Source organism: Lissotriton vulgaris, chromosome 1_1 (assembly GCF_964263255.1).
Source record: "Lissotriton vulgaris chromosome 1_1, aLisVul1.2, whole genome shotgun sequence".
Classification (NCBI taxonomy): domain Eukaryota; kingdom Metazoa; phylum Chordata; class Amphibia; order Caudata; family Salamandridae; genus Lissotriton; species Lissotriton vulgaris.
The window spans coordinates 1680336117-1680356452 of NC_141685.1; the positions used below are offsets into that span (position 1 = coordinate 1680336117).

Consider the following 20336-nt stretch of genomic DNA (forward strand, 5'->3'; position numbering starts at 1 on the left):
TGATTGCAAAGAGTTCATGTCTCGCCCTCCAAGCACCCCCTTAAATAAACCTCCTGCTCATTTAGTCTGAGTGGCTGCAATCAGCCGCAGATTAAAAGCACAGATAATGTTAATAACATGCTAATGTTTCATTAGCTGAAAGCCTCTTGGTGCACAGGGGTGCGCGCGTGGGGGTGAGGGCTGAGCGGCGCTGCCATGATCTGTCTATCAGTAGCGTTGAGGGGGCGGGTGAAGGCCTGCACCATCCGGAGCAGATCAAAGACTCAGGGGTCTTCATGCAAACAGAGCCCTTTGCTGCCCCGTGGAGTGTTACACCAGTGGCGACGTGGAATAGATGGAAATTAACACATTGAAGGAGGAATCAATGAGTCTGAAATGGAAATCAGATTTTTACGGAGAAAATGCCATCTCGACGTGTTAACCCAGACTATGATAGCTCACCCTTGACTTTCTTGAAGACCCTCGGAATTATGGGCTGTCCAGTAATTGTAGCCTTGCCAGAGTCTGCTCATTTTTAACCCTTTACTCTAGGTGCCAGCCTGTCTGCCCTGTTCATGACATGATGTGTATTAACATATTGTGCAAGTCATGGACGTGAACAGGGCCGGACTGGGAGCCCAAAGCAGGCTTGGCAATTTTGACGGACCAGCCCCCATGTTGCTTTTGTTACAGGGGGCCGATATTGCAGCAGCGCTGCAGAACCGCCCCCAGTAACAAAATCGCCCCCCACCACTACAAAATCGGCCACACCCTTCCAGCCTCCGGGGAAACGCCCAATGCCCACTACGGCCAGCCTGACCTTGGACGTGAATCAACTGGCTGCTGCCATACACCATGCACAATATTTCAACTCAGACCTTCTCCCCACTCCATGGACCCAGTTACCAAAACAAGGATGCCATTGGTAGGAGGAGCAAAACACAGGGTGTGATCCAGGGCTGTGGTTAAAGGTGGTGCAGTTGCTCTGTTTGAGGCATTGAATACAATGCAGGTTATCATCAATCGTCTAGTAGGTGTGACCATAGGATGGGGATCATCGAGAGAAGCGGTGTCCAATGTATATTTAGAAGGGCTGAACTTATGCCGGATTTTTAGGATATCCAGAAATATACATTTAGATATAATTAATCTGAGTGGAACTAATTTACAAGATAAGCGTTAACCCGAAATTCTGGCATGGATTTATCTTGTCTGGAGCATTTGTTTTGAATGGGGCATGCAAACCAGAATGGGAATTCATTTTGTTGTTGCTGTTTAGTTTGGATGTGTTTCTGTTAGTAAACAATGTTTGCTTTTCTCGTCCTAGTTTACCACTAAGGTTCTGGGTAAATGTTATCAAAAACCCCCAGTTTGTCTTTGACATCCACAAGAACAGCATCACGGATGCCTGCCTCTCAGTGGTAGCTCAGACCTTTATGGACTCATGTTCTACCTCCGAACACCGTCTGGGCAAAGACTCGCCCTCCAACAAGCTGCTCTACGCCAAGGACATTCCCAGCTACAAGAACTGGGTGGAGAGGTGAGTCCATATGACTGTTCTTTTCATGCTATGAAGTCCCAGGAATGTTTGGTATCCCCCTGAGGAAGAAGCATTGCTTTAGAGAAAAAGCCAGATTTTGAGTTTCTGAAGTCTGCATAATGTCGATGCTGGATGGCTCAAATATTTGCCTCGGGTGAGCATATCCTATCATTTATGGATGGCTTATTCAGTTTTGCTAACAAATGTCTCAGTTATATTTTGAGATTCACAAATATGAGAACTTGTAGGATCAATGCAGTCCTTCATTCTGAAGAAGTTGATAAACTCCTTTAAACTGTGTGATAGTGCCATGAAACTGGCATTGGAGAAATTGTGGCATCAAGTCCTGTGATATTTAAAATGATTACAATTAAGTGAATGGAGACCAAAGGTCACTGTTAAGCAATTGTTTGTTTTTTGACCTATGTGAAATAAACTGATTGTCAAAGTGCCAGCTTGCCACCAAATCCCTCTCAAAATTGGCAGTATGTTTTTTCAAACAGTAGAAAGAAACCAAGGGCTGGTTTGGAGTTGGGTAGATGGGTTAATCCTTCAAAAATGTGATGGTTATCTGGTCTACACTGTCACAAGTGTATTATAGTCTACAGCACTATTAAATTGGGACATGAGATATCCGTCATGCTTGTTATGGACTATCCACCCACCAAACTCTTATTAAGGCCCTTAGGGTTGAATGAGTTTGATATCTGGAATAATTTCCCATTTTACTTAGTGAACAGGGTAGAGAAGCGTGTTCTGCTGTGAGTGACGTACCAGCTTATACCATTTCCATTGTGATTCAAGATGTATTGTGTGTGCTGAAGAATACATATACGTGGTGTAGAGCTCATCAAATAAATTTGAAAGACTAATGTTTGAATACAAAAGTTGCAATGTCAAAGGTTTGAAAAACAAAAGTACGGAAAAGTTTGACTTTTACTTACAGCACAGTGTGGGGTTAGAGGCTAGGGTTGGGTGTAGGATTAGTGTTAATGCTAGAATATTGATTAGGATTAGGGGACACATTATATATTTGGTATAGGGTTTGGGTCAGGTCAGCATTAGGGAACATTAGGATTCATGGAAAATTAGGGGTTAGACCAAGGAGTAGTGTTAGGGTCACCGTCATTTTTTAGGGTTAGTGTTGGAGGCAATGTTAAAGATGAATCTGAAGTTGCTGTAAGAGAAAATATTACGAATAGGGTCTGAAACTAGGCTAGTCAATGTTAACTGGCCAGCACCAAAGTAGTGTTGGATTTTCGTCAAAAACGCGTTTATGATAATAGGAAAATGATTTGTTTCTACTTTATGGATGTGCCTTTAGAGTTTGCATCTCACATACAATAGCCCAAATGTTACCCAAAGTGTGATTCGAGCAAAAATGCTAGGTATTTTCTGTGCAAACAAGCTTTCTGTATGCAAACATTATGCAAAATAGCCTAATGCGAAATGTCATAAACTTCAGGAATTTCACATAACTCGAATTTCTGAAATTAGGGAAATTTAAACAGCGTAATTGAAATTTCGACTAGGTTCAGCCCCTATACCAAGATTGTGGTTTTGCCTCCAATGTAATATAGATCAAGTGTTGCATTTTTTTAGATAGATTTGAGATCGTATTTTAAACGAATGTACGTTAAATCTTATTTTCAGAGTTGTAGGATAAAAGCAAAAAATCTTGCTCACACATTCAGAAATTGCGTTGAGTCTTTGACTGAAACCGTGGACCCTCAGATTCGTTGGTTTTTATCAGGATTTGCAGTTGACAATGGTACGAGGGCTCGGTTAAGGACTAGTCATTCACCATTGGTGTACTGTAGTTGTGCACTTTGATATTCTAAAATAGATACTGGGAGATACCATCTGCCCTGTTTCCTAAAGATGTCTCTGGAGGCCTTCAAGTAGACTCTGCAGTCTATCTCCATGGTGCAGCTCGGCAAATCTAATTTGTGGAGAGGCATTAACTGGATATTTCTGGCATCCTTGAATTTGTTCCAAAGAAAATGTTGCTAAATATATCCAAAGGGAATCCGCCTAACTCCTGGTTTCTCAGAGAGAAGATATCTTAATATCATGTCAGCCTGAATAAACTACATGAACCTGCAGTGCTGTTTGTGTCTATTTTGGGTGGCATTTTGAGTGGCATGGGAGACAGTCAGTCTCACTACGAGTGCCCTGGTGTCCTGTGCAATAATTGTCATTGGATAAAATGCAACACCGAGATGTTCGGATTTCATCACGTGCAATACTAATTGCCCATTACAACTTGTGCCTGCAAAAAAGTGCTTACCGCACCAAAATTCACATGTTTCTGTATTTTCTGGGCATATTTCCCTCCATGAATATCAGCCGGTTTGAACTGTGTATGTTAACTGGGGACTGCAGATTTTATCACACCCGGTTTATACCAGGGATGATAAAATCCACACCACTCATAATTTGGATATGTGCAGTAACAGAAGTCATATCCGAACTGTATGGGGCATAATTACTGGCCCAGGCTTTGGAGGGGGGGGGGTTCCATAGCACTAGAGCAGTATCAGTGTGCAAGCATGAATACCCACATTAATTTCAAGGGCTTATTATGAACCCTATGGGTTCCTGCACGGCAATACAGCACTAGTTAAATACGATACTTCATTGTGTGGTGATCATTAGGCCTGGGTGGAATTTTAATCACACTAGAGCAATTGGAGTAATTTCTGTAATTTTGTGTTACTCCTGTGACGTTAAATTGCTGAAAATCATGATTATATCCTATCACAAAAAGAAAATGCCTACTACGCCACTGGGGTCAGGCTATCCTGGCTGATGACGGCTGATAGCCAGAAACCGGTCCTAGGATACTTGATTTCGGTCCAGGGAAGACATGGCTTGGCAGTTCGGGCTGGACTGTTCCCATGAGGCACAGGGTCAAGACTGATTTGCATATGGCCATGTTCGAACTGGGGTGGCGTGGTGAGCAAATTAACAATGGATTAAACCCAGATCTGTGACTGGGGGTGAATGTTTTGCCAATGTGCAACATTCCGTCCATCATCTTGTGTGTTTTGCTGTTCGCCCTATGTGGGAAGGGTATGCCCAGACATAGGTCCCGTGCTCACTACGCCACTCGAGTCAAGCTATCCTGGCTGATGATGGCTGATAGCCAGAAACTGGTCCTAGGATGCTTCATTCCGGTCCAGGGAAGACCTGGCTTGGCAGTTCGGGCGGGACTGTTCCCATGAGGCACAGGGTCAAGACTGATTTGCATATGGCCATGTCTGAACTGGGGTGGCGTGGTGAGCAAAATAACGATGGATTAAACCTAGATCTGTGACTGGGGGTGAATGTTTTGCCAATGTGAAACTTTATGTCCATCATCTTGTGTGTTTTGCTGTTCGCCCTATGTGGGAAGGGTATGCCCAGACACGGGTACCGTGCTCACTACGCCACTGGAGTCAAGCTATCCTGGCTGATGACGGCTGATAGCCAGAAACCGGTCCTAGAAAGACATGGCTTGGCAGTTCGGGCTGTGCTGTTCCCATAAGGCACAGGGTCAAGACTGATTTGCATATGTCTGAACTGGGGTGGCGTGGTGAGCAAAATAACGATGGATTAAACCCAGATCTGTGACTGGGGTTGAATGTTTTGCCAATGTGTAACATTCCGTCCATCCTCTTGTGTGTTTTGCTACCTAATGAACAGGAGCAGAGCTTGTGCATCTGCTGGGTGTTGCTGTTCCTGTTCTGTTGCAATTTGTGCTATTTTCTTAGTAAATTGCTCTAAATATAAGGTTACGCTCCTTGCGTAATTCCACAGGATGTTCTGTAATTTTGCTGTCATTTCACATAATTTTGCTACAGAAAATTATGAGAGTTACCCACAGTCCTAGTAAATACCAGGTGTAGTATCCCCACACAATTCTAAGTTTGAAGTGAGGTATGAGAGGGGAAATATGAGACTCATGCACTAATTGCAGTAATTTTGCACCCTTAACTTTGGACAATATTTCAATTGTGAAATATGATGAGGACAATCATTTGATATGTTTGTTAAATTGCACAACTCAGATTCTTGATTTGGATGAAAGCTTCCATATGCACCTGAAGTAGTATTTACACAGGATTTAAGAGTGAGCCTGTAAGAGTTCATAAAACAGGATTTACTGTTTGTTTTTCGTGCAGGAGATTACTCTACGCGAGTTTAGTACTTACAGCGGAGCTAGGTGTGGGTAACCTGTTGGATCCTGTGATGATCTCTCGATTAAGCCAAAGTATATCCTATTGCTTGAGGCAGATATTTGTGTTTTCTGCTGTGGATCATCCTTCACCATGGTGCTGAGGGGAATCCTTTTAAGAGACCTTTTCCTGATACGGAGCCTAATGTGATCAAATGTACACTGAGAGGATGGCGGGGAGGGGTAGGTCACTATACCCGGACACAGCAGCCTACAGCCACACCCTGGGCTCAGCGCTGTAGTTCAGCCCTGCCGAACACTCATGTGGCCCCTAGGATTTGATCATTAGACATAGTCATAGGAGGATCACTAAGGTAAAATTACAACACATATGACACGAGCATGTTGTTGTCCTCACTTTAGTCCTGAAGAATCGCGGTAAATGTACCAATAGCGAGAAACATGTTGACCACATGCACCACTAGGATCTTCTAGGTTAACACAACATAATAGGTTGACACCTAGGGAACTAGCTCCACTTTTAAACTGTAGCTAGGGGACCCCCAGAATAAAGTCCATTCCGGTACCCCTAATTACATTTTAACCACCTTACCATAGGTACACACCTCCCTGCCCACATACCCCCACTTCACCTACAGGCAGTTGGAAAAAAGATCTCCGCCAAAGAGCCCCTCTCTGAGGTGTGCCCGTCGGGGGTTGCACCGCCTCCCCGACGAGGAGCAACCGCCGATGATGAAGCATGACACTCCTCGGGGTGTGTGAGGCAAATATATCCAACACAATGGATGCCCCAGGGTATCAATAATATCCCTCTCCTTTCCCTTCCCCTTGGTCACGCCAGCAAGAACTTTCCTATCACTGCTCTCTTTAGGAACGGTACAGCAACCCCTTTTTGTTTTATCAAATGTACACTGTCATACCAAATATATTTTAGAAAACTCGGTTTCTTTGTGATCTGGGGAATCCATGTTAGGATACCATCACTCAATTTTCAAAGTTTGGGCATTGGTTTGATTGGTATGGCACATGGTGGATGTACATAGTTAAAGAAAGCTTTCTTTGTGCAATACATTGTGTGGCATTCCCTGCATGAAGCAGTTGTGTACTTGTAGCAAAATTGTTGTCCATGAAAGGAAGAAACCAAAGATCGAGTCTTGGCATATGCGCGGAATCAAAATGTGTGATTGTGGGAAACTCTCTCGTATCACAGTTCACTTGCCTACAAAAATTGGAAACTCTTACAAACAGATTAGTGGCCAGTAGTAATCATTCTAGAAACTAGTATTTACAAAACAAACAACTGTGTCTAGAAAATTGTTGGGTAATAATTTATCCCTGTTTGAAAAGTTGAAGACGTGGTAAAATATGTTATATATTAATATAAGTGAGCACTGCATATACATTTCTGTGAACCTGCTGAGAATAATCCCATAAAAGAGATACATTTAGAAGTGACAACAACATGCTGAGATACATCTGCGCTCTCAAATGATCCAGCTGCACCAAGTTCACCCCACCCATGGGCCACCACTGAGTCCAAACTCATTATTTGCAATATACCTGAGGGCAAGTGCACTCATTTATAACTATTTTGCATTGCAGAGGATTTACTCCATTGTTTTCTAAATTATATCACTCTCGTTCTGTTACTTCCATGTTTTTGTGGTATATTTACGAATCTGGGTAAATATTTCGTAAATACTGGACTGTATCAGATCAAGAGTACTGGCCCAGCTCTGAGAGCCTTTTTTTTGTGTCTGAGGTGCCAAATGTTCTACAGGTAACTCAAACTTTCTTTGAGTTAATGCATGAATTTAGGCACAATACGTCAGATGCAGGAAGCGGAGATTGACTCTCTCTGTCCTGAACTTGTTTAATCTAAAGTTCATGCATTGAATCAGGAAATCCTGAGTTATATGTGCGAACGTTAGGTGATGCAGACGCAAAAAACAGGTGCTCGGCTCTGCCCTGGAATAGCGCAGCTCCTCATGATACGGCCCTTGATTTAGGTTACTCTATTTCATGTATTTATTTGTTATTTTTGTTATTTTCATATAGTGTAGACATGGCCTGAGTGCACTTACTAAACAATTATAGCAGGAGTACATTAGAGATACAACCTAGAACGAAATAAGAGGTATAGTCAAGAGGAAGTGGGAAATAAACTCTTCACGAGTACAGTTCCCAAACATTCAAGGCAGGAGTGTATTTGAGATCCAAAACAGGAAAAATTAAAAGCAGACTATCAAGAGTGAGTGGAAGAAAATTTGTAAGAAATTGGGTTATTGGTTTAGAGTTGTGGAAGCCCCACTCAAACAACTACCACAATCCTTATCTGAAACAAACAGGATAGTATTAGATTCCTTACCTTAGAATATCCCCAGGCGTCAGACCGGATCTTGAAAGTTTTCGTCAGCAGTACCCCTGCGCGTCGGTAGGCGTCGTCTGCGGCTCCGCGTCTGTCGTCGGCGTCGTGATCACCGGGATAACGTTGTCAGAGTACTTAGACGCTGCCCTCGCACGCTGACGTCAGTTCTTCTTTTTTCCGCGCCAGCAAGCACAGATCTGGGAAGAGCTAGTACCCTAGTCACTTTTTGACCAACTTTTTGCCCTATTTTGGCTATCTTTTTCGAGTCGTTTCGACTCCTGGTGATGGTAGGGATGCCTGGATTCAAACCGTGTTGGTGACCGACCCCACCGCCGGTGTCTCTACTGCCTAGGGGCCGACCACGATGACAAGTCGTGCCCCGACTACTGGGCCTTGACGTCGAAGGCTAGGCAGGAGTGGTCCCGCAAGCTACTCGAGCTCCGGCAGTCGGCTCCGCGCCGCTCGCGGTCCCAGTCAAGGACCGCGCCAACCAAACCGGAGGAGTCATCGCCATCGTCCACAGAAACACCGTCCGCATAACGACCAACTTGGAAGACACCCTCACAGCCGCCGAACAACTGCACTTCCAGATACACACCGACCCCAGGACTACCCTCAGAGGCACCCTAATCTACAGACCCCGGGACCATGCACTCAATTCAGCTAAGCCATCGCAGACTTCGTAAGCCTGCACGCCCTCAACTCCCCAGACTACATCCTCCTAGGAGACCTCAACTTCCACCTGGAGAACAACAATGACAGCAACACCACCACCCTGCTGGACAACCTCGCCAACCTCGGACTCAAGCAACTTTTGTACACCCCCACCCACTACGCTGGCCACACACTTGACCCCGTCTTCTCCTCCAGCAATCACATCTCCTTCAGCCCCTCCACTGGACAGACCACAGCTGCGTCCACTTCTCCTTCAAGAAAACCACGACCCACCACCACCATCCGCAACAGGCCCCCCGCAGAAGCTGGAGCAAGATCACTGCTGACCAGCTCACCACCTCCCTCAGCCAGAACCCTCCCACCATCAAAACGGACCCCAACGAAGCAGCGAACAACCTCGCACAATGGCTCACCAACTGCGCCGACGAACTCGCACCGCTGAAGAAACCTCCCAGCAGACCCCACAGCAAGAAAGCCTCGTTTTTCCCGGACGACCTCATAAACTCGAAGAAAACCTGCCGCTCCCTGGAGAAAACCTGGCGCCAGGACCAGACAAGAGAGAACATGACAGCCCTCAAGATCGCAATCCGCAAGCACCACCAACTGATCCGCACCACCAAGAGAACTACCTACGAACAACGTCTGGACAACAACACCACAACAGCAAGGAACTCTTCAGCATCATTAAAGAGCTCTCCAAACCCAGGCGCCGGCAACAACGACATTACACCCTCGCAAGACCTCTGCAACTCACTCGCCTCGTTTTTTCACTGCAAGATAGCCGACATACACGACAGCTTCGGCGCACAGACCAACCACCCAACCATCGAACCAGCGCACCCAACCGCCACCCTCTGCACCTGGAGCCCGATCAGCACCGAAGACACCGCCCGAACTATGAGCACCATCCACTCCGGCTCCCCCACCGACCCATGCCCTCACCACATCTTTAACAAAGCCGACTCCCTCATTGCACCCCATCTCCGGGACGTCATCAACAGCTCCTTCGCATCCGCCACCTTCCCGTAGAACTGGAAGCACGCCGAACTCAGCGCTCTCCTGAAAAAACCCACTGCGGACCCCACAGACCTCAAAAACTTCCGACCCATCTCGCTCCTCCCGTTTCCTGCCAAAGTCATCGAGAAGACGGTCAACCAACAACTCTCCGCCTTCCTCGAGACAAACGGATCCCTCGACCCGTCACAGTCCGGCTTCCGAGCAAACCACAGCACCGAGACCGCCCTCATCGCAGCTACCGACGACATCAGGTCTATGCTCGACAACGGGGAAACCACCGCACTCATCCTCCTGGATCTCTCAGCAACCTTCGACACGGTATGCCACCACACCCTGATACAGCGCCTCAGCAACATCGGAATCCAAAGAAAGGCCTTGGAGTGGATCGTCTCTTTCCTCGCCGGTAGAATCCAAAGAGTCCGCCTCCCCTCGTTCCGGTCTGCCGCTACCGAAGTCATCTGCGGCATCCCACAAGGATCCTCGCTCAGCCCCACCCTCTTCAATGTCTACATGAGCACCCTCACAGCCATCGCACGCAAACACAACCTCAACATCATCTCCTACGCCGACGACACTCAGCTGATCCTCTCCCTCACCAACGACCCGGACACCGCCAGAGCCAGCCTCCAGGAAGGAATGAAGGACGTTGCGGAATGGATGAAGCTCAGCCGTCTGAAACTGAACTCAGACAAGACGGAAGTCCTCATCCTGGGACCTTCCCCCCGGCCTGGAACGACTCCTGGTAGCCACCTGCCCTGGGCACCGCCCCCGAACCCACAGACCAGGCACGCAACCTGGGCTTCATCCTGGATTCAACCCTCATGATGACCAAGCAAGTCAACGCCATCTCATCATCCTGTTTCAACACCCTGCGCATGCTCCGAAAAATCTTCCGATGGATCCTCACTGCTACCAGGAAGACGGTCACCCAGGCCCTCGACACCAGCCGCCTGGACTACGGAAACACCCTCTACGCCGGAACCACAGCCAAGCTCCAGAAAAGACTACAGTGCATACAGAACTCCTCGGCAAGACTCATCCTGGACATCCCCCGCCACTCCCACATCTCTGCCCATCTGAAGAATCTGCACTGGCTCCCCGTCAGCAAGAGAATCACATTCCGACTCCTCACCCACGCACACAAGTCTCTCCATGACGCGGGCCCCACGTACCTCAACAAACGCCTCGCATTCTACACACCAAGCTGCCAGCTCCGCTCCGCCAGCCTCGCCCTCGCCACCGTCCCACGAAATTGCAAAGCCACCGCCGGAGGAAGATCCTTCTCCTACCTGGCAGCCAAGACTTGGAACTCCCTCCCCACCCACCTCCGGCTGACCCAGGACCACCTCGCCTTCAGGAAACAACTCAAGACCTGGCTGTTCGAGCAGTAGCGACCCCCCCCCCCAGCGCCTTGAGACCCTAACGGGTGAGTAGCGCGCTTTACAAATTCCCTGATTGATTGACTGATTGATTGAAGAGTAAGTCGAGGGGCTGGTTGCGGTGCGGAGCCCACACCATTCGTCAGGCTCCAAGTCCTTGCGTTCAGGTAAGTTGAGGCACTCTTAAAAGAAGTCGAAGAAGTGACATCGCTCTTCTGACTCCCCTCGCTGGTTGCGCCACTCGGCTGAGGGTTCGGGTGGCACCACCTGCGCATCTTTGCCGGAGCAAGAGGCATCGCGTCCGGTCCCATACCCTTCGGTCCCTGGACTGCATGCAACGCCGGAGGAGGTATGTGATTTCCTCGTGGCCATGAGGACTCGCTTACCTCCATCGAGGCCTGTCGGTGCGCCTTCGGGCCCCGCAGGCCCGACGAGGGGCCTTAGCGAGCTGACGGCTTCGGCCCCAGTGCCGTCTTCAACTTCGGTCCCGACGTCACAGGGCCCCCGGGGATCCAGGCCTGGATCCCGGTCGACACCAGTTGACCTCACGACTCCTCCGCTGGCGCCGACCCCGATGGTGTCACTACCAGTGCCGTCCTCGGACGCCGCCGTCCCCAGACGCAGCCGTCCCCAGTTTCAGCCCCGGTCCGGGTCCGGCGCCGTCTCCGGCGTCGGTGGGTGAGCAATTCATTTATGACCCGGCTCCGTCATTCCTGCCTTTTTATCAGGACACGGATGAAGGGGAGGACTTGGAGGGGTCTGAGGACCCTCTGGCACAGTAGTGCCAGTTGAGTCAGGACTGGGCAGATGAGCTAGGGGGTGGCAGTGGCCTTGACACTTCGCCTGACACTGGCTTCATTTCTCCTCCCTCTGTGGCTACGTAGAAGGGTGCTACCTATGCTGTGGTGTTGCGTAGGGCAGCCAAGCCTTGTCACTTGAGCTCCCTGCTGCGGCCGTGAGGACTAATCTCCTCACTGAGGTGCTTCAGCCGACAGTAAGCTCTTCGGAGCCTCTGCTGCCGTTCAATGAGGCCTTCACAGACGTTCTGATGGGCACCTGGTCCAAGCCCTCCACAGTGCCCCCTGTGGATCGGCACGTGGCCTGACGCCACTGCCCGGCTCCGGGCGACCCCTGCTTTCTGTCCGTACACCCCACCCCCGAGAGCCTGGTGATCCAGGCCTCTATGTCCCAGACCGCGTTTCCGACTGCCCCTCCAGATCGGGAATCCAAAAGGTTTGACCAGTTTGGAAAGAAACTGTTCTCCTCACTTAGTCTGGGTTTGCGGTCAATCAACACCATTTGCCTTTTGGGCCGTTACACCCACTCTTTGTGGGACACGGTTGCGGACATGCTGCCCCAGTGTCCGGAGGAGGCCCAGACATGGCTCGCCCAAGCTCTTGCTGAGAGGCAGGACGAAGCACGTTATTCTATCAGATGTGGACTTGATACAGGGAACTCGCTAGGCAGAGCGATTTCCATGACGGTGGCGATCACTTCGCCACGCCTGGCTGAGGTCCGCCAATATTTCCGAGGATGTCCAGTCCACGCTCATGGAGATGCCCTTCGATGGCCGTCGCCTTTTCAGCGACAAAGCAGACAGTGCGCTTGAGCATTTCAAGGACTCCTGGGCTACGGCCAAGTCCTTGGGCTGTCGGGCCAGGGCCAGCAGCCTTCTGCTTTTCACATCTTTCATGGCCAAGGAAGGGGCGCCCCCACACGTTCGTCCAACTACAGGCCGCAGAACCAACCTCAACGTGGTCGCAGACGTGGTTACCGCTGTGGCGGTGCAGGGGGACAGAGGCCTGGTCAGCCACATCCACTCCTGCAGCATCTGCCTCAAAGCCTTCCTAGTCCGAGCTTTCAGGTCAATTCGACGCCAGTGGGGGGCAGGGTTCGCAATCACCTCCTCCACTGGCGTACCATCACTTTGGACAAGTGGGTGCTGCAAATCGTCCGAAGGGGCTACTCCCTCCCCTTCGAGGCGACCCCTCCAGCCATGCCACCGCAGTACCACCGCATGTCGGGGGATCACTTGCAGCTTCTGCAGGAGGAAGTTATGGCTCTCTTGGCCAAGGTGGCCATCGGGTACTTTCCTGGGCCAGAAGTAGGATGTGGTTGCTACTCCCACTACTTTCTGGTTCCCAAGAAGGGCAAGGGGGGCCTGCGCCCTATCTTGGATCTCCGGAGCGTCAACGGCTTCCTCCTCAAAGAGAAGTTCAAGATGCTGACTTTAGCTCAGGTCCTGGCTGCCCTGGACCCTGGAGACTGGATGGTAGCGTTAGACTTGCAGGACTCCTATTTCCACATCCCCGTCCTGCCGTCCCACCGGCGCTACCTGCGGTTCACTGTAGGCCACGAGCACTTTCAGTTTACCGTGCTCCCCTTCGGCCTCACCAGTCCCCCTCGGTGTTCACGAAAGTGATGGCGGTGGTCGCAGCTCATCTGCGCAGATCAGGGGTTCCAGTCTTCCCCTATCTTGACGATTGGTTGTTGAAGGCGGTCTCGCCCCAGACAGTCATCTCCCACTTCCAGACTACGGCTGATCTCCTGCACTCACTGGGGTTCTCCATCAACGTGCCGAAGTCACACCTGTGCCCCTCTCAGAAGCTCCTCTTCATCGGAGCAGTTCTGGACTCGGCGCAGTTTCGGGTTTATCCTCCCGAGCAGCAGGTTCTGGATTTCAAGCTCTGATTCTGATCTTTCGGCCTTTATCCCGAGTCTCGGTCAGGATGACGCTGCGGCTCCATCGGCTGATAGCCTCCTGCAACCTGCTGGTACATCACTCCAGGTGGCAGATGCAGGCTCTGCAGTGAGACCTGAAGTTCCAGTGGGCACAGCATCAGGGCAACATGTCCGACCACTTCCTGATCTCGGAGGGCACTACAAGACAGTTGCAGTGGTGGTTCACGGACTGCGATTGGGTCAACGGCAGATCCCTCTCCCTACCCCAACCGGAGCACACAGTGGTGACGGATGCGTCCCTCCTGGGATGGGGGGCCACATGGGAGAGGCAGAGATCAGAGGCCTCTGGAATCCAGAGGAGTCCCTGCTCCATATCAACCTTCTGGAACTTCTGGCGATCTGACTTGCACTGAAGGCATTCCTTCCCTTTGTCCGGGGAAGTGTAGTGCAGGTGTTCACAGGCAACACCACCGCCATGTGGTACTGCAACAAACAGGGTGGGGTGGGGTTGTGGATCCATTGTCAGGAGGCTCTGCGCCTCTGGACATGGCTGGTACACCAGGGCATCACCCTGGTGGTTCAACCCCTGGCAGACTCCCTGAACGCCAGGGCGGAAGAACTCTGCATGATGGATCACGAATGGTGTCTGAACTCGGATGTGGGGCAAGGTCTCTTTCAGCAGTGGGGAGAGCCTTGGTTAGATCTATTCGCCACCGAAGAGAATGCTCACTGTCATCAGTTCTGCGTTTTGGAATTTCCAAGGCGGCACTCGCTCGGAGACGCTTTTCGTCGCGAGTGGAGTTGCGGTCTCTTGTACGCCTTTCCGCCTATACCACTTGTGCCCAGAGTGCTGAAGAAGATCAGGTGCGACCAGGCCCAAGTCATCCTTGTGGCTCCGGACTGGGAATGAAGATACTGGTATCCCGAGCTACTCAGTATGCCAGTTTGCCTCTTTAGGAGGACCTTCTGTTGTAGCAACAGGGGACGGTGCTCGACTCAAACCTGTCCAGTCTCCACCTACATGAGTGGAGATTGAGCGGCGACAGTTGAGGGCATTTGACTTGCCTCCTGAAGTCTGTGATGTCATTCTGGCAGCCAGGCGTCCCTCCACAAAAACGGTATACGGCTGCAGGTGGAACAAATTTGTGGCATGGTGCACATTAAAGGCTGTGGATCCACTTTCTGCCCCTCTTTCATAGGTTCTCCTCTTTCTTCTTTCTCTTGCCCAGGGGCACTATCAAGGGCTATCTCTCGGCCATCTCAGCCTTCCTGGTCAGCCTTCTCTTTTCAAGTCCCCTGTTGTAAATAGATTCTTGAAAGGCATCACACGCATGTTCCCTCCTGTTCCTTTTGTGATGACTCAGTGGGACTTGAACTTGGTGCTTACTTACCTGATGTGCCCTCCCTTTGAGCCACTTCATAATTGTCCTCTTCGTCTTCTGACGCTTAAAACTGCTTTCTTGGTTGCCATCACCTCTGCCAGAAGAGTGAGTGAGCTCCAGGCTCTGTTTTCTAAGCCTCCTTTCCACTCTGTCCATCCGGACAAAGTTGTTCTAAGGACTCGTCCTTCTTTCCTGCCCAAGGTGGTTACGGCCTTTCACATCGGGCAGTCCATCACCTTGCCCACCTTCTTTCTGCCTCCGCATCCCTCGAAAGAGGAAGAGAGGCTCCACCGGCTGGGCCTAAAATATGCGCTCTCTTTTTATCTAGACCGCACACGCCAGTTCCGGGTGGACGACCAGCTCTGTTGGCTACGTGGGTGCTAAGAAGGGACGGGCGGTGCACAAGCAGACCATCTCTCTGTGTGTCGTTTTGTGCATCAAGGCCTGTTATTCCTTGGCGAAAAAGGAGCCTCCTGTGGGGCTGCGTGCCCATTCCACTTGGGCCACAGCGGCTACTACTGCCCTGGGTCGGGGAGTCCCCTTGCAGGACATCTGTCAGGCAGCTACGTGGGCTTCCCTGCACACGTTCGCTAAGCACTACTGCCTGGACAGCCAAGTCCGGAGAGATGGCTTCTTTGGCTGTTCCGTTCTCCAGGACTTCCTGGTGTATTCTTGGTTCACAGACCTACCACCGGGGTTGGTATTGCTGGGGTATCCATTCTAAAGTAAGGAATCTAACACTAACCTGTTTCTTTCAGATGCACAAGTTACTTACCTTCGGTAACAATATATCTGTAAGAAACTGTAATTAGTGTTAGATTCCTTACCGCCCCACCCATCCTCCCTGTTCTGCGAACCGATATCTAGGGTTAAGGTATCTCCCTTTGAGGGCCCTAGTTTCATGGCACCAGTGTTGGTTTCTTGCATGGTTCTGCGTTCCTGGCGCGGAAAGCTATGTACAGAACTGACATCAGCGCGCGAGGGCGGCGTCTAAGTACTCCAACGACGTCATCCCGGTGATCACGATGACGGACGCAGAGCCGCAGACGACACCTACCGATGCGCAGGCGTGCTACTGACAAAAACTTTCCGGATCCAGTCTGACGCCTGGGATATTCTAAGGTAAGGAATCTAACACTAACTACTGTTTCTTACAGATATATCGTTACCAAAGGTAAGTAATGTGTGCGTCAGGGTGAAGCATAAAAGTCACTAAATGCACTTGTGCTTTTCCCTCTGGAAACTTGGCACAGAAACTGTCAAATTTGACTTAGAGGCTATGTAGAAAGTATATATACAGCACAAAAACAGTGATAAAGTGAAAACACACCACAAGAAAAAAAATAGAAAAAAAGATTACATTTTAGTGCTTAAAATGACACCAAAATGAACAAAATGTAATCATAAGAACCGGAGATATTGATTTTTAAAGTTGCTAGTGAAAATAGTATCAAGTAGTAGAAAGCGCCACTCGCTGTTATCTGGTCACTCAATCAATCAGGAGTTTGTATAGCATGGCTACTCACTCTTTAAGGTCTCAAGGTGCTGTGAGGGGGGGCTGCTGATCTATCTGGACTTGGAAGTTCAGTCGAAGAGCCAGGTCTTGAGATCCTTCCTGAATTGGGTCAGCGACGGGTATTGCCTAAGGTGAAGGGGTAGGGTGTTCCAGGTCTTAGCAGTGAGTTATGAGAAGGAGCCACCTTCGGTTCGGGTCTTGCGAATCCGTGGGGCGGTGACCAGGTCAAGTTGGGAAGACCTGGCCTGGGGAAAATCAGGCTGACTGTGATCGAGCGCGGGCCCGATATAGGCTCCAGGTTAGTTCTGCTAAAGAGTTACCTTCTCAAGTTTAGAGTGAAGAGTTCCATTCGTGTAGGAGGAGGCAGCGAGCAGGAGGAGGCTTTTGAACTGAAGAGTTGGTCGCACGTCATAGATGGTTATTGCTATATCTCAAAGAGATGGTCGTCACTGAAGCTTTCAGTTGGTGATTGCCACTGGCTAACGTTGCCTAAAGTGCACATCTTGCATTGCTGTTTGTCACAGACAGTCACTGTCGCCTCAAAGAGCAGGCCCTGCTGGAGTTGTGCTTTGGCAGTTGTCGCGGGCATTCAGTCTTTGGCACAAAGAGGTCACTTTTCAATTTGCGGCATGCACACATTTCTGCATTTTCACCTTTACTTGTGAAGGAGCTCTCCCCCATTCCAGCCAGGGGTCCAGGACCTAGTACACTTCCAGCAGAGGCCAGGAACAGGGCTAAGACAGGTGCAGGCTGTGCTGATCAGCTGCACAGCTGCACACAGTTCTCTGAAGTTTGTTGTGTTCCTGTACCTCACATAGGAGGTCAGCCAACTGACCCTTGGATTTACTCTGGGTAGTCTGGGATCAAGGAAAGCAAGTCCAATCTTCCTTCTTCCGCCATCCAGGCAGTCCTTCTGGCAGCAGGCCAGCCTTCTTCAGAATCTTCTACAGGTCTAGGAGTGTTCTGATGATTGATTCTGAAGGTCCTCTTTTCATACATGGTGCCAGCCTTAGTGTGGGAAAAATCCCTTACCTACACCAGCACTGTTTCTAGTCAGTTTTTCCCCGTGCCCTGGTTCTGACTCCAAACCGTTTAGGCTGACAAAAGGCAGGGAGAGCCTTGTGTCAGGTTCCTTCGTGTGTGTTGCAGACAGGGCCCCTTGAAATGTATTCAGGGCAGGGGACAGCTTCTCCCCAGACACCCCGTCTGGAAGACCCTTTCTTTCCCTCAACTCCTAGGTTTCATTTGTCTCACGGTCTGGGAGCAATACATAAACCACAACAGCAGAGTCATTCACAGGTATGCGACCCAGGACACTGGCAGAAAGACATAGTTGGTTTGGACAAGAAAATCTCAACTTTCTAAAAGTGGCATTTTCAAAATTGTAACTTAGAATTCAATTTCACCATTAAATAGATTTTAAAATTACAATTCATTTGAGTGTAAATAGCATAGCTCTATCTGCTCCCAATCTGAAGTTAGCACTTATTAAATGTAATAAGGTAACTCAGTGTTAGCCTTTGGGAGGGATTGGCCTTACAACAGTGAAAGAAGACTTTGAGTTTTTCACTTTCAGGACATGTAAAGATGAAACACACATGCCCTACTTTTTAAATACCATGCTCTCTGCACTGTGAGCTTTTAGGGCCTACATTAGTGATTACTTATACATATTAAAAAGGAAGGTTTAGGCCTGGTAAAAGGTTTAATATGCCTGGTGAAAATGGCAGTTTAAAACGGCACTAAAGGATGCAGTAACAGGCCTGAGATATGTTTTATGGTACTTCTTTAGTGGGTGGCATAATGAGTGCTGCTGCCCACTAGTAGCCTTTAATTTGCAGGCCCTGGGTACACTAGGGACTTACAAGTAAATTAAAAGTACCATTTAGGTATATGACAATTTTACCATGTTTTAAGGCACAAGCTCAATCACTTTAGCAGTTAGAAATTCCAGAGTCTTAACACGAACAAAAATAAGTTCAGCAAAGTTAGGGGGTCAAGGCAAAAAGTTTGAGGTGAAAGCCCCACCAAGGATGTCAGGTCTAACAAAAAAGATTTAACCTAAGTGTCTTTCACAGAGAAGATCGTTTTTTTTAGGTAGCATGGCATGTGGTCATACAGTGTGTTGAGGAAGAGAGGGAGTCCCAGATTTTTGTGGCACCTCCTGAGAATGACTTGCTCATGAACCACTCTTGTTTGAAGGTGAGTGCCTCCAGGAGAAGGGGTTGAGTGTTTCTTGATCCCTGTTTTGCGCCCAACATATTCAGTTTTTTGCAGTGGCGTATTGAAACTTGAGGGGGGCCCCATGCAATGTACATGGAGGGGCAAATGTTAGGTACATGGGCGAAGAGGAGTGCTGTGCCTTGTGTGTAGTGCAAGCTGTGTACTGCACAAAGGTGAACATTGTCACATTGCATACTTGTCTTTAGATGTCATAATGCCTTGAGGGTCTAAAGGCAAAGTATTTCATAGTAAGCACATTATCTGATCAGGTCCTGCTTGGTGGCATTTTACATGAGATGGAGGGTTTGTCTTAGGCTAGGATCGAAGCCACAGTTGTAGTGCAGAATATTTAATTACTCTTAGGCTCCCTCTGCTGGCTGACTGAGAGTAGAGACCAGCATTAAAGAAACCATGCCTTAAAAGTTGTACGACCTTTCTTTGACATTTCCGCCTTTATTGATATAAACTTTTAGGAGTGTAAAGGGGGCTGGTTATGTAAATACAGAACTTGAGGCGAAGCCTCTGCCTCATGAAAACGGATTAATAGCCATTGCTGGTGCAAGTCTCTCTTCAGTATTTGAGCTGTCTTTTACAAATACGATTTACATTTACATTTACAAGCCTCTGGGACATGCACGAGAGCAATTGTTCATATAGCATTCGAAGGTGAAATAGAAGGAAACAAGAGATGGTGCCAAGCGTACCAACTTCTCATTGGTTTGAATAGTCGGTCCAGAGTGGTACACAATTGGTCGTGTGTGTACAAAATTCCAGACCACTGAATAGTCAGAGCAAAAACTACGTGGCACACTTAAAAAAACGAGACCGACAAAGACATATAACTTGGAGAAAACTTTTAGTGTGTTAAATACAGAAAATCATGGCTTTAAAGACCTGACAAATGGAGGTTTCTGAAAGAAAGAAAATGTGTTTTTTTAACCCAATACCTTGAGCAGGCATGTTATTTTACAATCCACGGCCTCTGATCTGAGTGAGGGTGAAGTATTTTACATGGTTCCGCCCCAGGTGCTTTCAAAAATATTTTAAATTGAAGTGAGTGATCATTTAAAGGGCAGTGAAGTCCTTTTTAAAAGAGTGAACAGCCCCATACATCCCAACTAAAATAGGTGGAGTATTGTAAGCTCTTCCTCTGTAATCTCTGGGGTTTTACGATGTGGGTATGTTTGTTTCGTGTCTTTCTAAATCAAAACGGATTTAAATACAAATAAGTGATACGATGGAAATCTTCATGAATAGGAAAAAAAATCACAGAACAATGGCTTATAATAAGACGCAGGATTTGTTGAGTTTTTGTGAACTTCATATAAAATGCAGGCGTAAATATGATGGGGAACTAGCAGTTTAGTAGTAAGATGGCGGCTGTGAACATTACAA

The 20336-nt window shown here is 48.7% G+C and overlaps 1 protein-coding gene across 1 annotated transcript in view; it reads left to right on the forward strand.

Annotated features, from left to right (window-relative positions):
* The window catches only part of PLXNA4 (plexin A4), a 1023024-nt gene that overhangs the window by 965291 nt on the left and 37397 nt on the right, over nucleotides 1-20336 (forward strand). Inside the window, exon 30 of the mRNA XM_086918924.1 lies at nucleotides 1307-1519. Within this exon, the coding sequence (XP_086775050.1) occupies nucleotides 1307-1519 (213 nt within the window). The remainder of the gene's footprint in view (nucleotides 1-1306; nucleotides 1520-20336) is intronic.